Source organism: Triticum aestivum, chromosome 3B (genome assembly GCF_018294505.1).
Source record: "Triticum aestivum cultivar Chinese Spring chromosome 3B, IWGSC CS RefSeq v2.1, whole genome shotgun sequence".
In the NCBI taxonomy this organism is placed as follows: Eukaryota; Viridiplantae; Streptophyta; class Magnoliopsida; order Poales; family Poaceae; genus Triticum; species Triticum aestivum.
The window spans coordinates 24,050,229-24,072,763 of record NC_057801.1 but is presented as its reverse complement, the minus strand read 5'-3'; the positions used below and the strand labels follow the sequence as shown (position 1 = coordinate 24,072,763).

The following is a 22,535-nucleotide window of genomic DNA, read 5'->3' as shown; positions in this document are numbered from 1 at the left end:
AATCATTTTTTAAAAAAACGCCAGGAGATATTAATATCATATGCATATTGTTTAGTAAGAATTCTTCAAATTTTGAACAGGCTGTATTTTTGTGTTCCAAACCTTAGTTTTTTTTAGCGGTACTACATCCTTCATCCTATAAAGCTCTTATATTATGAGACCGAGACAGTACTTTGTATTGTAGCTTGGCGCAGAATTGTTTCTTTAGGATGCTGTGGTGCAGCTACCAGCCTACTACACTAAACTGGCCTGTGTCTCGAACGAGAATGGCCGGCCTTTCGAACGATCGATTAGCCAGCCCACAAGTGAGGTACGGTGTGGGCCCGCAATTAGTGCATTGGATCCAGTCGTTTTCGTTGTCATGTGCAATTCATTTTATGGGTAGGTGTCCATGCTGCAATGAAGGAAGAACGTGGGTCACGTGATCGCACGTACACTTTTGTACATCTGTCTAGTCATCATCCATGCGTATGTGCACGTGTCCTTATCTGCTCGCAGGCAGCGATGTCCACTCGTTACGTGATCCATCCATCGGTGTCACGAGGCTACATATACTGCTGCCTGCTGATGGCTTCAAACGCACAAGCAAGCTCGGTAAGCACGCCATGAAGATGAAGAGATGCATCGTTCCTAGCATCCTGCTGATGTTTTCACTGGAGGCAGCGCTCCTCGTCGCCGGTCGCACCTCCGCCGCCGACGAAGTGGGCGCCATTCTCCTGCCGAGCCAAGGCCAAGGTACGTTAACGGCGATGCATGCCGCGCCTGAACTTCTTTCTTAGTTCAGATTATTACTAGCTCCTAGTGCCTGAAGAAACTGATAAACAGCTAACTGGGGCCTTGGGCTTGCAGAGGAAGCAGCCATGGCGGCGGCCAAGAAGAGGCCGTGGAAGTGCTGTGACCAGGCGGTGTGCACCAGGTCCATCCCGCCGATCTGCAGCTGCATGGACCAGGTCTTCGACTGCCCCTCCACCTGCAAGTCCTGCGGGCCGTCCATGGCTGACCCGTCCCGCCACGTCTGCCAAGACCGGTACGTCGGCGACCCCGGGCCCATCTGCAGGCCGTGGGAGTGCTGCGACTCGCCTACCTGCACCAGGTCCAACCCGCCGACGTGCCGCTGCGGGGACGAGGTCGACAAGTGTGCTCCGACCTGCAAGACCTGCCTGCCGTCCAGGTCCCGCCCTTCCCGCCGCGTCTGCATCGACAGCTACTTTGGGCCCTTCCCGCCCGCATGCACGCCGTCAGAGGCTGTTGCCGCCGGCGGTAGCTAGCATGCGCAGCACACGCGCGTTCATCACCCGATCAACGCCGCAGAGTGTCCTCATACCCTGCTGCAGCAGCAGTGTCTAAGAATAAAATAAAAATGGATGGTCTATATGTGTGGTGGACACAATTATGAATAAGACAACGTAGCAATGTTCAATCTTTATAAATGAACGGTGCAGTTTTCTTCGGTTTCACATAATGTTTTTTCCTAAAGCTGTCAATAGTGGTGGTATCTTAGGGAATTTTCGCTGCAAATCTCCCGCAACCATTCAGAATGCGAAAGCCGTTTAACGTGAATCTGTAACGGTACGCGGCGCGGTTCGAACGTACTTTTTTCTCAAAACCGAGACAAACATGAAACATGGAGAGTTTAGCTGGGATCCGGACATCTGTCTTTTTTTTTGCGGGGTAAAGGGAGATTCTATTACGGTAAAGGGAGATTCTATTACTTAAGGAGGCAAATCAGCCAAAAACAAGCTTTACAATGTCACTCAATCCTGAGCCCAACCATACTGTAGTACGAGGGGTGCTCCTCTCATATGCAACTAATACATGGCTGACTTTATTTTGTGAACGACTAATAGCAGTATCCCTGTGCAGATGGCGGAAGGCCGCTGCTGATGCAGGAAACGTGATTAGCGTTTGGCGGAAAGCTGCTATGAGGCACTAGTGTGTTTGATGGAAGCTACTCGATCCTCAACCAGGTTCCGTCGGCGCCGACGCACCCCTAACCTCAACCCGGTTCCGTCGGCGCCGGCGCACCCCTAACCTCTTCTTCTTCTTCTTCTTCTTCCTCCTCCTCCTCCTCCTCCTCTTCTTCTTCTTTTTCCTCCTCTTCTTCTACTTTTTTTTCATCTTTCTTCTTTCTTCTTAACCAAACTAAATATAAATCTAAACCTAAAAAAAACATAAACTAAACCTAAACCAAAATAAATCTAAACTAAACTTAAACTAAAGTAAACCTAAACTAAACTAAATCTAAACCTAAACGTTAAAAAAGGAAAAAAAACCTAAACCAAATCTAAACTATAAACTAAATTGGAAAAAAAGAGGGGAAGGGGGCACACCGGAGTGGGGGAGGTGGAGGAGGCCGACGTCGGCGGGTCGGGGCGTCGGGGGGTTTGGGAGGCCGGGCGGCGGCCGGCCCGGAGCGGCAGGGCGTCGGGGGGGGGGGGGGGGGGTCGAGCGGCGGGCCGGGGTGGCATGCAGGAGCGGAGGGGGGGAACGGCGGTGGCAGCGGCCAGCGGCCGGGGTGGCGTGTGGTCGGGGCGGGGGCGGTTGGGGGCGGCGGCGGGGTGCGGTGGGGGTCGGGGTGATCTGACTGGCGGCACGCGATTGGGCTCGGGGGTTAGGGAGGAAGAGAACAGAGAGGGGGGGGGGGCAGGAAACGACCGTTACATAATTAAATCTTTGCCGTCCGCTAGCAGATGGCAAAATGGTGGGGCTGGTGGGCCGTCAGGGTTTGGACCTCCACTGGGCCCCACCCATCTCTTTGCCGTCTACTAGAGGACGACAAAGAATTGGCTGATGCAAATATGGTCTTTGCCGTCAGTTCTTTCTTTGTCGTCCGTTTTATGGAAGCGGACGACAAAGACCTTCTTTGAAGTTCGCTAGCGGACGGCAAAGATCTGACTAATGGCTTCTCTATTTCCAGTAGTGTGTATTGGTTTTCCCGGATTCCTCTTACACCAATCCATGCCCCCTTGATTTACACTGGTGTCTCCCTTCCCTCCTAAGCTCCAACCATAATTTGGCACATCAGTCTGTAACAATAAATCCACACATGTCCGTAAGTATAGCATCTCTGGTCAGGAGGTGAGGTGGAGCTTTGCGTGTAATGGAAGTACAATTTATATGATGATTTTCTTTTACATTTCATGCCTCTAATAACAAGTTATACAATGAATCCAATAGATTTTCATGGTCCTTCATAAGAACTGACTAAAATTAAAATGAGAAGTATGTGGCATCATGTACACAACAAAAGGCTTAACTTCCTTACTAAGAGATTATTTGTAGAATAAGGAAAGTCAAATTATTATATTTTTGTTTATCTCTCATTTAACTCGGCAATCGTCTTAGGTGTCATTGTAGTTGCATGCCCTAACTGAGAGAATATCAGTACATGCATGTAGTTGTTGTAGTTAGCATTTTGTGTTTTTTATAGTGTAAGTACAAAATTAGTCTATAACAGTTCAAAAGTCTCTTCGGAACATGAGTGCCAGTGAGCTAAATTTTCAATAGTTGATTTTTTTTACATTTTTTATGTTTCAAGAAATGCAAAAATAAATTCTACATGGTAATATGAATGCATACTACACACACATAAAATTTGATACTGAGATAAATTAACATGTGAGCTACACAAAAAAGACAAATGCATGGATCTTTAGTGGTGAATAGTGCATGTGCTGATCATGTTTTGAAAATCACGAATTTGTCATTTTTATGTAGTCCACATGCTAATTTATTTCATCATTAGAATTTACAGATGTGTAGTATATATATATATATATATATATATATATATATATATATATATATATATTACCATGTAGGATTTATTTTCAGCATGTTTTAAACTTTTGAATATATTTTTTGAGCTATTCAAAATAAAGTACTCACTGACACTCGTGCTCCAAAAATGTGTACACTCTGTATGTGGCACAATTGTATTATGCTCATCCGGCCTATAACTCGTGCTGAGTCCTCCAAAATGAAAGATACTTCTTGATTTTGGAACCTTCTCAATATGTATAAATTCAACATGTGTCTCAAAATCTATGTGAGTTTTTAAGACGTTTCATATTCTAATTAACAATACTATATGTGATGACTTCTGAAGATATGCGAAAAATTCTGACATACCAAAAGGATCATGTACTGTTCCAAAATTTTAGAGCATTCGAATGGGTTGCACGTGAGCACGGCTGGCGATATATGATGACGTCGCTTTTGGCTGCGTTGTGTTCCTCCATGTGTATTGTCTGCTTGGCCCTTGGCGTTTTCTCATGTTTTAGAGCTACTTTAGATAGCTGTGGTGTGTCCTTTGTAAAGGTTTTTTGTTCTTTGTGCCATCTCACGTCGGCTTCTTCTTTTGCAACGGAATCTTAGTAGCCCTTCTGCTAATGTTTTTCTTTTAAAAAAACGTTCCGATGAATTGTGAAAAGGTCTTACATACCAAAAGGATCCTGTAGCGTTCCACAAATTTGAAGTACTCAAATGGGTTGCGCGTAAATTTAATTCGGTCCAAACATGTTTCTGAAGAAATATAGTGTTCCAGTCTGTTCTCAAAGCGACTTGGTACGTTTTAACCCAGTTTCAACCAAGTTTTGGGTGCAACATTTGCACATAAATTGATGTACTGCAATTATTTTCGTAAAGCAAGTAGCCTTATAAACCAAAACGAGAAAGTACAGTACCAAATTTCGTGTTTCAGAGTATTGTTTCCATTAGTGAGCCCGTTCTTATCCAAATGGAATCGTTGCGTGGACATCGATGATGTGACCAGATCCGTTTTCGCCGCCGACCGATTCTGAGTCTTTGACTGGTTTTATAGGTTAACTACAGTGTCTGGTTGCCCTTTCAAAAAAAATTACAAAATGTCTAGTTGCGAGTGATGCATCGGGTTAAACACTCTCAAGAAGTGTGCTAATCCATCGGTTAAGGCGAGCACGCGGGCACGCCACGTGGTTTCATGCCCCCAACGCGTGCATCTGGAATCGTGATTCCCTCCACACGTGTGCACCGTTTTGAAAGTAGGTAAGGGCAACTCTAACCGATCCTCTATCCAGGTTAGAGGAGGATAATTTCAGTTTTTCTCCTCTAGTTGTCACCTAGCTGATCCCCTAAACCGAATAAGAGAGGATACTTTATCCTCTGGCGCCTCTCCAACCCTTAAATTTACTGCGCGACTACCGCTCCAAGGAAAACTCTTGCTTCTCTCTCGCCTCTTCCCCGCCACCGCCTCTTCGTTGGCGACCGTCCGCCCTCCCCGCAACTACCACGTCGCCTCCCTTGGCCCTCGCCTCCCTTCTCCACGACGTCGAACCCGTCCGTCCCCCGTCACCATTGTCGGAATCGAGGTGAAGCGTAGCCGCCATCGCCCTAACTGATTCGTCGGATTGATTCTTATTTGCTTTCTCTTTGGATGTTCTGCTGACCTAGCTTCCGTGCTGCTGCAGGTCACTCCCATGCTCCACCGCCCGCCGGTTTGGCCCAAACGATGATAGCTGACCGGTCGGCCCATCACCACCGCATCGGAAGTGTTTGACGGATTGCCTAGGTGAGTTTTTTTGTTCATTTCTATTTGAACCGAGCCGTTTGGATTGAGTAAGTCATTTGAGTTGTAGGTGAAGAGGTTGAGCGAGATGGTCTTCGGGGACTCATCGTCAGCTGAAGAGGAAGAAGAAGACGAAGACTTTGAAATAATTTTAGGCATGACTTTCAATGATGATATTCCGCTCCCTACAACGGGGTCGCAGTTTGGCATACACATTAACCGTGACAGAGCGGAGGGCCATGCCAAGATCATGAGAGGTTACTTTGATCCAAAGCCAATGTATCCAAAGAAGTACTTTCGCCGACACTTTTGGATGCACCCAAGTCTTTTTCTGACCATTGCAAAAGCCGTTGAGTAGTATGATGACTAGTTCAAGCTCCGGAGAAATGCAAGTGGAGAGATAAGTGCAAGCCCTTTGATGAAGTGCTTTGCGACTGTTCGAGTCTTGGCGTATGGGTGTTCGACTAATGCCATTGACGACTATGTCCGCATTGGTGAAGACACAATCTCGGAGGCAGTTCAAAGGTTCACTAAAGCAATGATCGATGTTTTTGGGCCTGAGTACTAGAGAGTACCCAACGAGGAAGACACCCAGAGGCTGATGACAGAGGGTGAAGCAAGAGGATGGCACAACTGCTTGGATCACTTGACTGTATGCACTAGACATGAAATAATTGTCTTGTAGGGTGGAAGGGTTAGTACAAAGGCCACTGCAACGGTCCAACGATCATTCTTAAGGAAGTTGCAACGATGGATCTTTAGATAGGGCATTCATTTTTTGGTTTACCTGGCTCTCCTAATGACTTGAATGTGCTGTCGAGATCACCACTGTTTTCTAGGCTTATGACAGGAGATGCTCCTGCTTGCAACTACTCAGTCAATGGACACAAGTATACGATGGGTTACTACCTTGGGGATGGCATCTAGCCACCTTGGGCCACATTAGTCAAAAAAATTCCACGTCGAAAAGGTAACAAAAATATTCACTTTGCCGAATGTCAAAAAGCTACTAGGAAAGATGCGGAGAGAGCCTTCGGTGTGCTTCACAAGCGCTTTGCAATTGTTCGTGGCCCTACCGAGTATTGGACCTCCAAGGTTCTATGGAAGATCATGACTTGTCGTGTCATATTGCATAACATGATCATTGAAGACGAGAGGGATATCCCCCAGAACATTCGGTATACCACCAACAGGACTCCGGCTGAGCCAGAGTATGATACAAATAGAATCCTGACATTCCTTGAAGAACGTCACAAGATCGATAACCGACATGTTCATGCTCAACTCCAAGAAGATCTTATTAAGCATCATTGGCAACGTCATAGTGCTTCCTAGTTGTTCTATCACATGTTATTTGCTACATTTGGACCATTGAGTGTGTTCAAATTTAAATAATTTGGTTTGTAAACTTTGAATTCGGTTTGTAAACTATATTTGTGATTTTCTTGAACATTCGTATTTATGTTTAGTTTCTATATGTGTGCTAATATGTAGTTGCAATGTAAGTATAACTGCGTAAGTTTAGAAAAAACAAAAAATTACTCCTCCCAGTTAAATCTTAATGGAGTAAAAATACTCTACTAAGGTGTTACACCACTCGATCCTCCTTTAATTATAGGGGATCGGTTAGAGTTGCCCTAAGGGAATCTTCAATGCAGACCCTCAAACTTCCCGATCTGTTCGAACCAAGCGGTCTGGACCCCGCAAGCCCTCCAACGGTGTCCCATATCAGTCCTTGGACGAGTTCGGCTGTTCGTTTTTCTGTAAACCGGGAACAAACCAGGGGAGCGAGAGCTCGGACACGAGCCATGTCGGACTTCGACGCTAGGTCCACCCAAAACTGATGTGGATCGAGCGCATTTGGGAGCTGGTCGCACTGTTTTTGTGATACATTCCCCCTTCCTCAACTCTGTTCTCTACCATTCGGCTGCTTTGGATCGTCTTGGGAGTAAGGCGTGCCGGGCACCTTGTATTTGCATGAGTATATTGCATAAAGTCAGCCGTCCAGTATATTGCATAAACACTCGCATCAATCGGGAGATCCCGGCCGGACTAGTGAATGTCACTTCAGCAGCCAAACTAGCTCACATGCTAGATCCAGAAAGTACCGTAGTAACCCACCTGACCCCATGCAATTTAGAACGGATAACTGCGATTGCACGAAGTGATTAAGTTGCAGTACCCAGTTGTACATCTACTAATTGAATCCAGTTTACTACTAAAATGCGTTTTGTTGTGTACTACCTTCGTTTCGAAATATATGACGTTTTGGTAGGCTAACGGAGCTAGCAGTGTGGAAGCTAGTTGTAGTATGCGAATCTAACATTAGTCCAAGTAGATTACGGGATCGAGCTCGCCGGTGACCAGATGCACTTTTGCCGCCGGTCCAGCCTAAGCCACTTGCTAATTTTAGGCTAACTAAAGCCTAGTTACAAGTGATATGTGATAGATTAATCGGAAGTATCGCATTATGCATCAGCTAAATTATGCAGGCATGCATACATGCATCGAGTCAAAAGTAGTCCACCACGTATGCTTAATTGTGCGTGCACACATGTGATACCATGGCTCACAATGCGTGCACCATGTCCGGCGTTATGGCAAGCATACATGCAAGACAGACCGTCATCTATTTACGCGTGCAGGCCACGTGCTGGTTGCATGCCCCCAACGCGTGCACGCGGAATTGTCCCTTGCACGCGTGTGCACCGTTTTGAGGATAACGCAAGTGCTGAAGCCATACGCGTGGCAGTGCACCATGCACTTTTCACTGTTCATCACTGTAGAATTGTAGACGGGTGCTCCAACCTAGCTAAGCAAGTGCGAACATCAGTCCGAGTTGATTATGGAGCAGAGCTCGCCGGGGACGAGATCCACTTTTGCCGCCGGTCGACCCTGAGCCACTTGCTAAATTAGGGTTAATATATACTAAAGCCTAGTTACAAGTGAGCTCCGATAGATTCGAAAAGTATAGCAAATACTGTAATTCATCAGTTTAATTATATGCATGTATGCATCGGGTCAAAAGCTGTCCGCCACGTACGTGCTTCATTATGCGTGCATGACACGTGATGCCATGACCCAAATGCGTGCACCCTGTCGGGAGTATATGCAATAAGATATTTGAACAACAGGACCTCAAACATCCAGCAGCCAGATCCAGCAATGGCAAGAGCATCCATGTTCTAAACCTAGCTAGAGCGGCTATAAATACGGACCGGCGCCCCTAAGTTTCATTCACCAAAGCTAGCTGACCGATCTGCCTGTGCAGCCATGAAGAGATGCATTGCTGCCGTTCTGCTGGTGCTTTCACTCGAGGCCCTCGCCGCCGGGCGCCTCTCGGCTACCGTCGCCGACGACCATGTGGACACCATTCGTCTCCCGAGCAACGGTAACTGTCACGCCATTCGACTAGATACACTATATGTCCATTGTTTGTCTGCCATAATAGTGAAGGGAGAGCAATGCTTTTGCTGCAAGTGACGAACGCGATACGTGCATGAATCCAGGTCTTGCCGATGAAGTAGCGACGGCGGCTACGGAGATCGGCGCCGAGAAGACGAGGCCGTGGAAGTGCTGCGACCGCCCGTTGTGCAGCAGGTCCATCCCGCCGCGGTGCCGCTGCATGGACGCGGTGGAGCAGTGCGACGAGGCCTGCACCCGCTGCGAAGCGTCCCAGTCCGACCCTTCCAAGCGCATCTGCAACGACCGGTACCACGGCTGGCCCGGGCCCAGCTGCACCAACCCCGACGCCGACGACATCCCAAGTGGTACTGGTACCACGCATCCTCGAAGACTAGCTAGGCATCTGTATGTGCTAGTAATATCTCACGGTGTGCGCGCGTGCAGGTCCGGGAGTTTCTGGTCCGCCGGTCGCGGTGGCAGCGGAGGAAGAAGAAGTTGTTAGCGAGGAGAGCGCCGTCGTCGGCAAGGAGAAGCCGAGGCCATGGAAGTGCTGCGACGACACCCTGTGCACCAGGTCTGCCCCGCCGACCTGCGCCTGCAACGACAAGGTGAAGAAGTGCGCCAAGACCTGTAAGAAGTGCGAGAAGGACGAGTCGGACGCTTCCCGCTTCGTGTGCCGCGACCGCTACTTCGGCTGGCCCGGGCCCAAGTGCACCGAGATCTAGCCTCACCGCGGTTTCTAGCTAGGATGTGCATGAACGCCGAGCTCTACATGCGGCATGCAGCCTTGCACTGGGTGATGGTGAATCGAATAAAGTGAGTCGTCCGGCCGGTCAGTGGCCTGGTATGTGTACCGAGTCACGGAGTCTTGTATGCACTGGAGTAGCTGCGTACCTATGTGTTGTCCTCGTCGTCGTTGTTCTTTTACCACTTAGTACTTAGTTGCATGGTGTTACTATCATGAATAAGATAAGATGTGTCGATCGTAGAGTAAAATGCTTCCTTAGCATATCTCTAACACCGTCCCCTAAAACTGTCACACTGTTTGTCCGTGGACTGATCTGGTCTGGTCCGTGGACATTGGACAGGAGCCAACCATCCAACCTTGTCCCCTACCATTTGCAACAACCAAAATAATTATATAAATCAGTATAATTAATGCATAATAGCTTGCAAATATTACCAATACAAAAATATTTTAAATGAAATATTACATTCCAGATAACCGGATATTCAATAAGTTTTTCGAATTCATCGATTCCAAATTCAACGACAGGTGAGAGAAAATCGGCACAAGTCCACCCGCGTATTGTTGCCCTTGAGCTTCATCCAACGGTTTATTGAAGAAATGGATAAGCTAGTGGATGAGCTAGCAACTTCACATTGCGATCATGCATCATGTGCAAGTCGTAGGATGCACAGTGCCTTTACTCAAGAAATGAAGCATACACATTTTGCCAATATAGCGAGCCGCCTTAGCTCATGCCTACAAAATCCCCGGATACAAACTTTTCCACAGATCAAACAACAACTCATCCTCCATCACCGAGTACCCCGCCATTGTGTTTACACTACAAAACAACAAGAAGTTCAACAAAAAAACCTGTATGGCATTTGATTGAATACCTGTTGGGCGTGGTGTCCGCCATGGATGGCATCGGCAGGGTGGCTGCGGATACCTGCCTATGGACAGATCCTTGGTGGACGATGGCGTAGTCCAAGGCGGGCAGGAGCATGGCTGGAGAGTGCGGACATCCCAGGATGTCTGGGCGGCGGCCATAGAGGTACAACGGCTACGTCAGACGAGTAGAGTGCGAATGTAAAGCATGGGAAGAGTGAAAGAAAAATGGACCGGGAGGGGATTTGAATGGGTTGGGGTGTCCTAGTGCTATATGGCGGAGAGTCGGACTTCCGCAAAGCCCCGCTTTTTTTTGTGTCCGGTTTATGGGAATTCAGACAACGTTCTGGTCTATGGACCAATGGGCTACATCGTTGGGTGAGAAATTGCGTCTGGACAGGTCGGCCCGGACGGTTGCGGGTGTTTTGCGGGCCTGCGATGGACATTCCCTTAGGGGAGTAAAATGCTTCTCGATCACTGAATTTATCACTCAAGCTCCATTTGATCTCTATTAGGTCTAGGCATGGACAACCTGCCCCCCACGCACGCATTGTTGCCCTTGAGCTTCATCCAATAGTTTATAAGCCTAAAGGGCCTGTCCTCGGTCCTGTAGTATAGCGTCCAGGCTATATGTCGTGATGATTATTAAGATGAAACAGTGAGTGAATCAATGAATTAACGAACATGTAGAGCAATAAGAAGCAAAACTTACAATATTTGTGGTTGACAAGCTGATGGTGACATTGTCTCGGCTCATGCAATTGCACCGCAGAACTTCATGACGGCATTGGAGATGGTTTACCACCGATGAGCTAGCAAATTCACATTGCGATCTTGTATCATGTGCAAGTCATAGGATGCAAAGTGCTTTTACTCAAGAAACAAAGCACACACATTTTGTCAAAATAGTGAGACGCCTTGCCCCATGCCCACAAAATCCCCAGATACAAACTTTTGCATGCATCAAACAACAACTCATCCTTCATCACTGAGTACCCCGCCATCGTGTTTACACTACAAAACAACAAGCAATTCAAGAAAATTGCATCTATGACATTTGATTGAACACTTGTTGGGCGTGGTGTCAGCCATGGATGGCATCGGCATGGTGGCGGAGGGTACCTGTCTATGGACATATCCACTGTGGACAACAGCGTTGTCCAAGGCAGGCAGGAGCATGGCTGGGGCTGCTGACATCCGAGGATGTCTGGGCGGCGGCCACAGAGGTACATCGGCGGTGTCAGAGGAGGAGAGTGTGAATGTAAAGCAACGGAGGTTTGAAAGAAAACTTGACCGGGAGGGGATTTGAATGGGTCGGGGGTGTCCAAGTCCTATGTGGCAGCGATTCGGACTTCCACGAAGCCCCTCTCCGTTTGTGTCCGGTTTGTGGGAATTCGGACAACATTCTGGTCCGAACCAATGGGCTGCATCTTTGGGGGAGGGGGGGGGGGGGGATTGCATCCGGACAGGTAGGTCCGGACAGTTGCGAGCATTTTGTGGGTCTGCGTTGGAGATTCCCTTAGGGGAGTAAAATGCTTTTCGATCACTGAATTTATCACTCATGCTCCGTTTGATCTCTATTAAGTCTTGGCATGGACATCCTCCGCTTAGGCGCTTTAATAATCTTTTATTTATATATGGTCTAGCTTGGCGTCGTAGCTGAAAACTAGAGATGACACCCACGCATGGCTGCGCGAATTGCTTGCAATTTGTAAGCGAGAATTGATTAAAATATTAGGGTAACCCCGACACATGGTCAGGGCGTGTAGGTTTGGATCGAAACAGACAAAAAGCTGGCCCAATGCACCGACGCAAATCTAAATCTATCTCGCTTGTTATATGTGTGAAGGTATTTTCGACCAAATTTGCACGATTTGCATTCACATGGAAACGAGACGGACGCGTCGCACGTCCGCCCATTATCCGCCTCATGTCCGCGTGTCGGCCGCCCAACTACCATCCGTCGTTATAGTCGATGCGCCCACCTAGCTCAGGCCCTCATTGCCGCTCCTGCCGCACTGCCCCTGGCCTTGTCGCCACCGCCCGCCCGCCCGCAAAGCCCTTGACCATGGCTGCCGTGCGGCCTTGTGGCCGTGGCCGCTTACAGCGTGCCCAGCCGCTGGGGTACGACTGGGTCACAGCCTAGTGGCCCCGCACTCTGTAAAAATAAATGAAATAAAAGCAATAAAATAAATAAATAAATAAGTTAATTAACTAAATCATTAAACTAATTGCAGAACTAAACCCCTGTTAAGTTTAAATGTGTTCTTTAAACTAGGGTTATCCAATGACATGTAGGTCCCTTGGACCCAGATGACCAGTCAACTGGTCAACTGGGCCCACTGTCAGCCTCTTGTGCCTCTGCTGTGTACACTTGTTGTGTGCACATAGCATTTTAGCCTTTTATTTTCAAATAAATTTAATTTCAGAAATTGAGTAAAACATTGAAAATTAATATAAAATAAACTGTATCTCGGATGAAAATGTTTGTACATGAAAGTTGCTCAGAAAAATATGGCGAATCTGAATATGCGCTCCGTTCGTTGTCACGTGCCCCTAGCATAGCGAACATGCCAACCGTCCCCTCTCATTCATCTGTCCGAAAAATGTCAAACACCGGAAAAACATTCCCAGATGTTTTCTCCCTTCGCCGGTATCGTGTAACCCTGTGTTAGAGCACCTCTACCTCTGCCTGTAGTCATTTCATACATCTGTGTGCTTTGTATTTACTATTTATTTCCCCTCTTCTCTTCGTTAGACCCCGAGACCGCTGCTGATGCCACTGTGATCGACTGCGTCGACAACGACTCTTCTTCCTTTTCAACAGAGCTTCCAGGCAAGCAAACCCCCCTTGGGTATTCCAATATCGCCCAATATATTCTCTCTTATGCTTGCATTAGATTTTGCTATTGTTATTGGTTGCTCATATTCTGAGGCATAGCCTGCTTTTGTAACCTGTTGTTGTATCTTACCTGCTTATCCTAAACTGCTTAGTATAGGTTGGTCAGTGATCCACCTGTGACCCCTCACCTTGTCCCAGTTGGCTCGGCTTGATGATCGATGACTCGAGCAGCGTTGATCGACGTCCAGAGCCCGACACATCACATCACACCCTCTTTGGTTGCTTGACTCTGCAGAGCTACTATCAAATGTCGAGGGTGATACCTCGTAACACACTCCTGGTGATAACTATGTAGTGTAGCTATTCGGTCGTGGTCATCGAGGGTGATTCCTCCTTCTCCACTCCCGATACGACTCTATCGTGCAACAACTCAAGTGCGAACCTCGAGGGTGATTCCTCCTAAATTCAGCTTGATGATTACATCGAGTGGATTCCATCGAGGGTGATTCCTTGGGTTCCCGCCTTGATGTTACAGACACACAATTACCTTTACCTGTAGCCCATGTGCACTGTTACTACGGGCCTGAAGGGACAGGCGGTACCATCCCGGTAGAGGTGGACCTAAGTTCCCGACAATCTCTGGTTAGTCGTGTTGGCCCTGAGTGGTACCCGCGAGTTGATGTGAATGTTGGGTAGGCCCGGAGAACACCCGTGGGATAAGTACGAGGCACGGCCGGGCAGGTAGACCGCCCTAGAGAGAGAGGGTTGTGCCTGGCCCTTGCCGTATTTCCTCGAGACGGGGCGACGGGGTCACATTATCATGAGCCTCTGCTTGTCTACGCGAGCTCCCAAGCACTAATAATTTGGGTATTTGTTCTGAGTTGGCCACTGGCCTTTACGCACTAACCACCACACGGGAACAATTATGGGCACTCGACATCGAGTATCAGCTGAAGCTTTGTCAGACGTCCAGTTCAGAATTGCAGCACAGCTGGGCCGTCACTACCCATGAATGTGGTGGAGCCTGGGTCCGCCCTGCTCGCAACAACCCGGAGTGCAACGGGTGATGGGCCCAAGACCCCGGAGTGGTTAGGATGTAGACCGGCGGGGACCTTTCTGCTGAGCCTAGGTAGTGCTGCGATGTGTTTATCTTCCGAGGCCGGCTATTGACCCAGGAAAGTGTGTTCGACCAGAGTAATCAAGCGTGTTGGGTAATGTGGTGCATCCCTGCAGGGAAGATTATCTATTCTAATAGCTGTGTCCATGGTAACAGACGTTCAGACATGTATCCTGATCTATTATAACTAGAAATGAATACTTCAGATATGTGATGGATATGTTGACTCCGGGATTGATTTCTCGTAGTGAGTCGAGGAAGGATCTCTGGGCGTTAATGTTACAACATGCTTGTTAATTAATATGATATTCTGTACTCTTTTGAATGCTGCAAGATGCTTGGAGCTGCTTGAAGATGCTAGTCTTCGATAGGCTAGACCTTTCCTCTATTCTAGCATTCTACAATTCAGTCCACAGATACAACCCTTCCATTTGACATTGATGCATACTTAGTATATCTGATGCTTGTGAGTACTTTGGATGAGTACTCACGGTTGCTTTGCTACCCTTTTTCCCCTTCTTTCTTCTTTCCGGTTGTTGCAACCAGATGGTGGATCCCAGGAGCCAGATGTCACCCCATTAACTACTACTACTACCGCGAGGGTGCCTACTACTATGTGGAGACCGCCGATGACCAGGAGTAGTTAGGAGGTCCACGGCAGGAGGCCTTGTCTTTTCGATCATTGTTGCTTTCGTGCTGGCCTTCTTAAGGCAGTCTTGTTTAACTTAATGTCTGTACTCAGATATTGTTACTTCTGCTGACTCTTGTATATCGAGCTTTTGTATTCGAGACCCTCGAGGCCCATGACTTGTAATATAAAACTTGTATTATTTAAATTTGTGTCTAGTGTTATGTTGTGATATCTTTCTGCGAGTTCCTGATCTTGATCGTACACATTTGCGTGTATGATTAGTGTACGGTCGAGTTGGGGGCCTCACAAGTTCTGGACATTTTTTTCGACCAACAGTGTAAAACACAAAAATTATAAGGGTTTGACCACTTATACGGGATCTGCTAGAGATGCTCTTAGATAAATTGATCATGCAGTGTCCATTAAATATATAAATGTTCATTACGTCTGTAAAAAAAGTTCAAAATGGTCAGCTATATTCAAAAATGAAATTTTGGATAATTCACGAGTTTTAAAAAAATTATCATGAAATTAAAAATGACATCAAATTTAGGGAAATACAAATATTGATTAATAGAAATGTTATCAGCACATAAAAGTGCATCCGTATGCAATCTTTACAACCAATAGACAACGAATGTTCATTAGCTTTTACATGCGCCAATCATAAATGTACCGGACGGTGTAAATTTTGCCTACCAAGACAAGTCATCTGTGCCTCCGCCCTCATCACTTTGTCGCTGGCTCCTCTGCATGCCTATGGCTGTCCTACCTCTGTCGGCAAGTGCTTCAACATCTTTTCAAGGACGGCTTGCACGACCTTTACCACATCAGGATCCAACTCGTCCATCTTGATGGCCAACATTTTGGTGTCCTTCGAAGCGGCCGCGGCTCAACCCTCCTCTCTTCGAGCTTTGTCTTTTGATTTTCGAGGTTGATCTGTTTCTCCTTCGCCGCGATGAAGATGTCAACCCTCTCTGCCTTCTTTTCCTCCTTAATGTCATGGCGATTGACACGTGCCTCCTGCTTATTGTCCATGAAGCCCTCAAGCTTCTGCGTCATCTTTTCCAGCGTGAGACAAAGCATTGCCTCACTCCTGATGTCACCAATTCTTTTCTTACGAAGGCTGTTACGTACAAATAGATCCGATGATTAAATCACAAAATTGAAGTGTAAAGGTTCTGAGCCGAAACCGCCACCTTCCGCCCTTAAGTTAATTTTTATGAATTAATTCAACTTCAAACTTTTTCTATGATTAACACAGACCATTAGAAGCTCATGTCAAATGTGAGCACTTTTTTAGTTGGTTTATTTTTTTCTAAGTGTTGACTGATTTAACGCCCACTAAAAATGTATATGGTTCAAACGAGCTTCGAACTTGATGAAAATTGGCATGGTGTCTTCATAAGATCCATATAGAGTGTGGTAAAAGTTTGAGAGTATTACGGTAAAAACTTAATGCACTTTATGTACAAATCGAACACTCACGGACGAAGTGTAAGGGTTTCTAACCAAAACCCCTAGCTGCCACATTGAGTTAGGAAAAAAACTTCAAGGTCAACTAAGAAAGTAGCGTTCGATTCACATGGAAACTTGACACGTTTCCTCTAGAAACCTTAGTTTTTTCCTTATAGCAGTCTGCGTGAAAACTTTCAAGAAACATTATCATTTTTTACCACAGCCTCTAGGGGTCATGTCATGACTCCATGCGATGTTTCATGATTTTTGGGCGTTGATTGAATTTTTGAGAATTAGAACACTCTTACCACTTAGAACGTAACACAAGAAATTACTTACTCTGTGACTCTCCCACTATTACCACTTTGTACATAACACAAAAAATTGTTTACTCTGCGACTTTCCAATGATTGCCACATTGTGCATATTGATACGTTCATTTCGCATCATGCTTTTATATCGATATTTATTGCATTATGGGTTGTTATTACATATTATGTCACAATACTTATGCCTATTCTCTCTTATTTTACAAGGTTTACATGAAGAGGGAGAATGCCGGCAGGTGGAATCCTGGGCTGGAAAAGGAGCAAATATTAGAGACCTATTCTGCACAACTCCAAAAGTCCTGAAACTCCACGGAAGTTATTTTTGGTATTAATAAAAAATACTGACAAAAGAATCAACCAGAGGGGGCCCACACCCCGGTCACGAGGGTGGGGGGCACGCCCTACCCCCTGGGCGCGCCCTCCTGTCTCGTGGGCCACCTGGCATGCCTCCGGCGCCCATCTTCTGCTATATGAAGTCTTTTACCCTGGAAAAAACCATAAGCAAGCTTTCGGGACGAAACACCGCCGCCACGAGGCGAAACCTTGGCGGAACCAATCTAGGGCTCCGGCGGAGCTGTTCTGTCGGGGAAACATCCCTCTGGGAGTTGGAAATCATCATCATCGTCATCACCATCGATCCTCTCAGCGGGAGGGGGTCAATCTCCATCAACATCTTCACCCGCACCATCTCCTCTCAAACCCTAGTTCATCTCTTCTATCCAATCTTTGTCCCAAAATCTCAGATTGGTACCTATGGGTTGCTAGTAGTGTTGATTATTCCTTGTAGTTGATGCTAGTTGGTTTATTCGGTGGAAGATCATATGTTCAGATCCTTAATGCATATTAACACCCCTCTGATTATGAACATGAATATGATTTGTGAGTAGTTACGTTTGTTCCCGAGGACATGGGAGAAGTCTTGCTATAAATAGTCATGTGAATTTGGTATTCGTTCGATATTTTGATGAGATGTATGTTGTCTCTCCTATAGTGGTGTTATGTGAACGTCGACTACATGACACTTCACCATTGTTTGGGCCTAGAGGAAGGCATTGGGAAGTAATAAGTAGATGATGGGTTGCTAGAGTGACAGAAGCTTAAACCCTAGTTTATGAGTTGCTTCGTAAGGGGCTGATTTGGATCCACATATTTCATGCTATGGTTAGGTTTACCTTAATACTTGTTTTGTAGTTGCGGATGCTTGCAATAGGGGTTAATCATAAGTGGGATGCTTGTCCAAGAAAGAGCAGTACCCAAGCACCGATCCACCCACATACCAAATTATCAAAGTAACGAACGTGAATCATATGAGCGTGATGAAAACTAGCTTGACGATAATTCCCATATGTCCTCGGGAGCGTTTTTCTTCATATAAAAACTTGTCTAGACTTGTCCTTTGCTACAAAAGGATTGGGCCATCTTGCTGCACCTTCTTTACCTTCATTACATGTTACCCGTTACAAATTACCTTATCACGAAACTATCTGTTACCGATAATTTCAGTGATTGCAGAGAAAACCTTACTGAAAATAGCTTGTCATTTCCTTCTGCTCCTTGTTGGGTTCGACACTCCTACTTATAGAAAGGACTACGATAGATCCCCTACACTTGTGGGTCATCAAGACTCTTTTTTGGCACCGTTGCCGGGGAGTGAAGCACCTTTGGTAAGTGGAACTTGGTAACGAAAAAATTTATATAGTGTGCTGAAATTTACTGTCACTTGTTACTATGGAACATAATCCTTTGAGGGGCTTGTTCGGGGTATCTTTACCCCGACTAGTGGAGCAAAGAGTTGCTCCTCAACCTACTGAACCTACTAAAAATGTTTGCTTTAAAATTTCTTTGGGTATGGTAGAGAAACTGCTAGCTAATCCTTTTACAGGAGATGGAACATTGCATCCCGATTTGCACCTAATCTATCACTACTAGGGAAAAGCTTATTGGCAGACGCTTACTAGTAGCGAGGGTTTATAACCCTCGCTACTACTACTTACTAGTAGCGCGTGTTTTTACCCCTCCCTACTACTAAGTTGATAGTAGTAGCGCGGGTTTTTAACCCTCGCCACTACTAAGTGGTCTCTACCGTGCCCCCCAGGACATGCCACAGTAGTAGCGAGGGGTATAAACCCGCGCTACTACTAAGTTGATAGTAGTAGCGCGGTTTTATACCCCTCGCTACTACTAAGTACGAGGTAGGAGAAGTCCCCATATCCTCGGTCGAATCCCTCCTCTCTCCCTCACTCTCCCCCTTCTCTCCCATTCCCCTTCTCCTCCCACTCATCCCCAAATTTGATGACCTCCACTCCCTCAGCGTCTCCCGATGCGGATGACGGCCATGTCCAGGAGGAGGAGGCTGCCGCTGCTGGGGCCGCCGGGTCCGGCACGGAGGGCGGCCAACGGGGGCTCCGCGGAGCTGGCCATGTCCAGGAGGAGGAGGCTACCGCTTCTAGCGACGCGCGCCGCAGACTCATCTCCCACCATGTGATGCGTGCATCGCGTCCTCTATTTCGGTGCCGAGGTCGCTGACTGGCTTGCGTGTTTGACGGGCTCTGTAGATTTCGATGCGGGGGAGGACGACAAGGAGGAGGAGCAGCAGCAGCAGCAAGACGAGCACGAGCAGCTTCATCTAGGTTTTGAGCGTCGGCTCCAACTTCGACGGCCACCAGTGAGTTCCTCCTCCTACTCCTCTCTATCCCTCTCTTCCTCATTCAAATAATTTTCTCTTCTTTTGTAGCAGCAGTAGATGAGAGGTGTGGGAGCGAGTTGGATTGGGAGACACCATCACCATGGACAACTTCATCCCCTCCAGGACCAGCAACAACCATGGTTGGAGAGGACGATGAAGCCCAGCAGCAGCAACCATGGATGGAATTTATTTTTTTTAATTCCCAATTAGTTAGTAGTAGCGCGGGGCCTTGACCCGCGCTACAACTAAGTAGTACTAGCGCGGGCGTCAACCACGCTACTACTATCAGAAGTAGCAGTAGCGATGGTTATACACGCGCTACTGCTACAAGTTAGCTGTGGCGCCGTATCAGTAGCACGGGTGCCCATGCTACTAATACACCCAAAACCTGCTCTACTGCTAGGCTTTTTCCTAGTAGTGTATGTCGAAGATGTTTGTGGATTATTTAAGCTTGCAGCTATGCCCCAGTATGTTATCAAGAAGGTCTTACCTTTATCTTTGAAGCGGACGACATTGACATGGTTTAGGCTATGTGATGATATGGGATCATGGAACTACAACCAATTGAAATTGGAATTTCATTAGAAGTTTTATCCTATGCATCGTAATTATATATATATAATTTTTGGCCTCGCGAAGGAGAAAGCATCGCTCAAGCTTGGGGGAGGCTTAAATGTTATATTCATGCCCCAATCATGAGCTCTCAAGAGAAATTATTATTCAAAAAATTTATGCTCGACTTTCTCTCAATAATCGCTCCATGCTCGATACTTCTTGTACATGCTCTTTCATGATGAAGACTATTGAATTCAAATGAGATTTATTGGAAAGAATTAAACGCAACTCTAAAGATTGGGATCTCGACGAAGGTAACGAGTCAGGTATAACATCTAAGTTTGATTGTGTTAAATCTTTTATGGATACCGATGCTTTTCGTGAATTTAGCACTAAACATGGACTTGACTCTGAGATAGCAGCTTCTTTCTGTGAATCACTTGCTACTCATGTTGACCTCCCTAAGGAGAAGTGGTTTAAATATAATCCTCCCATTGAAGTAAAAGTAGTTGCACCTATTAAAGTTGAAGAAAATACTATCACTTATAGTGATCCTATTGTTCCTACTACCTATATTGAGGAACCACCTTTTCCTGTTAGGATAAAGGATCATGTTAAAGATTCAACTGTGGTTCGTAAGAGTAATACTAGAACACCTACACCACCTGAGCAAATTAAAGTTGAACCTAGTATCTCTATGGTTAAAGATCTCTTGGCTGGTAATATTGATGGGCATGTTATTTACTTCTGTGATGAAGCTGCTTGAATTGCTAGAACCGATACTAAAAATAAACATAGACCTGTTGTAGGCATGCCTGTTATTTCTGTTAAAACAGGAGATCATTGTTATCATGGCTTATGTAATATGGGTGCTAGTGCAAGTGCGATACCTCATTCCTTATACAAAGAAATTATGCAGATATTGCACCTGCTGAGATAGAAGAAATTGTTGTTACAATTAAGCTTGCCAATAGAGATACTATTTCACCAGTTGGGATTGTTAGAGATGTTGAAGTCTTGCGTGGGAAAGTTAAATATCCTGCTAATTTTCTTGTTCCTGGTTCCCCACAAGATAGCTTTTGTCCCATCATATTTGGTAGACCCTTCTTGAATATTGTTAATGCTAGGATAGATTGCGAAAAGGATATTGTTACGATTAGTTTGGGTGATATGTCTCATGAGTTTAATTTTGCTAAAATTTGTAGACAACCCCATGATAAAGAATTGCCTCATAAGGATGAAGTTATTGGTCTTGCTTCTATTGCCGTGCCTCCTAATGATCCATTAGAACAATATTTGGTAGACTATGAAAATGATATGTTTATGAATGAAAGAAGGGAGATAGATGAAGTATTCTCTAAACAGGGACCTATTTTGAAACACAACTTGCCTGTTGAAATTCTAGGGGATCTTCCACCACCCAAGGGTGATCCCATGTTTGAGCTTAAACCACTACCTAATACTCTTAAATATTCTTATCTTCATTAAAAGAAGATATATCCTATTATTATTAGTGCTAACCTTTCAGAGCAGGAAGAGGAGAAATTATTGAAAACTCTGAAGAAGCACCGTGCTGCTATTGGATATACTCTTGATGATCTTAAGGGCATTAGTCCCACTCTATGCCAACACAAAATAAAATTGGAGAAAGACGCTAAACCAATTGTTGATCACCAACGGCGGTTAAATCCTAAGATGAAAGAAGTGGTAAGAAAAGAAATACTAAAGCTCCTGGAGGCAGGTATAATTTATCCCGTTGCTGATAGTCAGTGGGTAAGTCCTATCCATTGTGTCTCTAAGAAGGGAGGTATTACTGTTGTTCCTAATGATAAAGATGAATTGATCCCACAAAGAATTGTTACAGGTTATAGGATGATAATTGATTCCGGCAAATTAAACAAAGCTACTAAAAAGGATCATTACCCTTTACCTTTTATTGATCAAATGGTAGAAAGATTATCCAAACATACACATTTTTGCTTTCTAGATGGTTACTCTGATTTCTCTCAAATACCTGTGTCAAAAGAGGATCAAGAAAAGACCACTTTTAATTGCCCTTTCAGTACTTTTGCTTATAGACGTATGCCTTTTGGTTTATGTAATGCACCTGCTACCTTTCAAAGATGCATGATGGCTATATTCTCTGACTTCTGTGAAAAGATTGTTGAGGTTTTCATGGATGACTTCTTCCTTTATGGATCTTCTTTTGATGATTGCTTAAACAACCTTGACCGAGTTTTGCAGAGATGTGAAGAAACTAGTGTTGTCTTGAATTGGGAGAAGTGCCACTTTATGGTTAATGAAGGTATTGCACTACTAGGAAAAGGCTTATACATAGAAGTTTACCAG

At 45.7% G+C, this 22,535-nt stretch overlaps 2 protein-coding genes across 3 annotated transcripts; both read left to right on the top strand.

The window, feature by feature from the left end:
* The first annotated feature begins 542 nt into the window (after positions 1 to 542).
* On the top strand, positions 543 to 1,457 carry LOC123068338 (Bowman-Birk type trypsin inhibitor). 2 transcript variants are annotated; one of them, XM_044490910.1, is made up of 2 exons: positions 543 to 735; positions 850 to 1,457. In XM_044490910.1, exons 1-2 carry the CDS (start codon positions 606 to 608, stop codon positions 1,266 to 1,268), a joined length of 549 nt encoding a protein of 182 aa, XP_044346845.1. In that variant the 5' UTR covers positions 543 to 605; the 3' UTR covers positions 1,269 to 1,457. The 2 variants fall into 2 exon arrangements, with proteins under 2 accessions (XP_044346845.1, XP_044346844.1); XM_044490909.1 differs by having other exon boundaries at positions 566 to 735; positions 826 to 1,457.
* A 7,231-nt stretch (positions 1,458 to 8,688) lies between these two features.
* Positions 8,689 to 9,946, top strand: LOC123068337 (Bowman-Birk type trypsin inhibitor). Its single transcript, XM_044490908.1, has 3 exons — positions 8,689 to 8,936; positions 9,055 to 9,315; positions 9,395 to 9,946. The coding sequence occupies exons 1-3, from the start codon at positions 8,819 to 8,821 to the stop codon at positions 9,673 to 9,675; spliced, it is 660 nt and encodes a 219-aa protein (XP_044346843.1). The 5' UTR covers positions 8,689 to 8,818; the 3' UTR covers positions 9,676 to 9,946.
* Positions 9,947 to 22,535: the final 12,589 nt, after the last annotated feature.

Bases quoted from the DNA above. Each gene is read 5' to 3' on its own strand.
- LOC123068338 (XM_044490909.1), top strand. From the start codon at position 606: ATGAAGATGAAGAGATGCATCGTTCCTAGCATCCTGCTGATGTTTTCA. The intron at 736-825 runs GTACGTTAACGG...ACTGATAAACAG, and splicing joins CCTGCCGAGCCAAGGCCAAG to CTAACTGGGGCCTTGGGCTT.
- LOC123068337 (XM_044490908.1), top strand. From the start codon at position 8,819: ATGAAGAGATGCATTGCTGCCGTTCTGCTGGTGCTTTCACTCGAGGCC. The intron at 8,937-9,054 runs GTAACTGTCACG...GCATGAATCCAG, and splicing joins CATTCGTCTCCCGAGCAACG to GTCTTGCCGATGAAGTAGCG. The intron at 9,316-9,394 runs GTACTGGTACCA...GCGCGCGTGCAG, and splicing joins CGCCGACGACATCCCAAGTG to GTCCGGGAGTTTCTGGTCCG.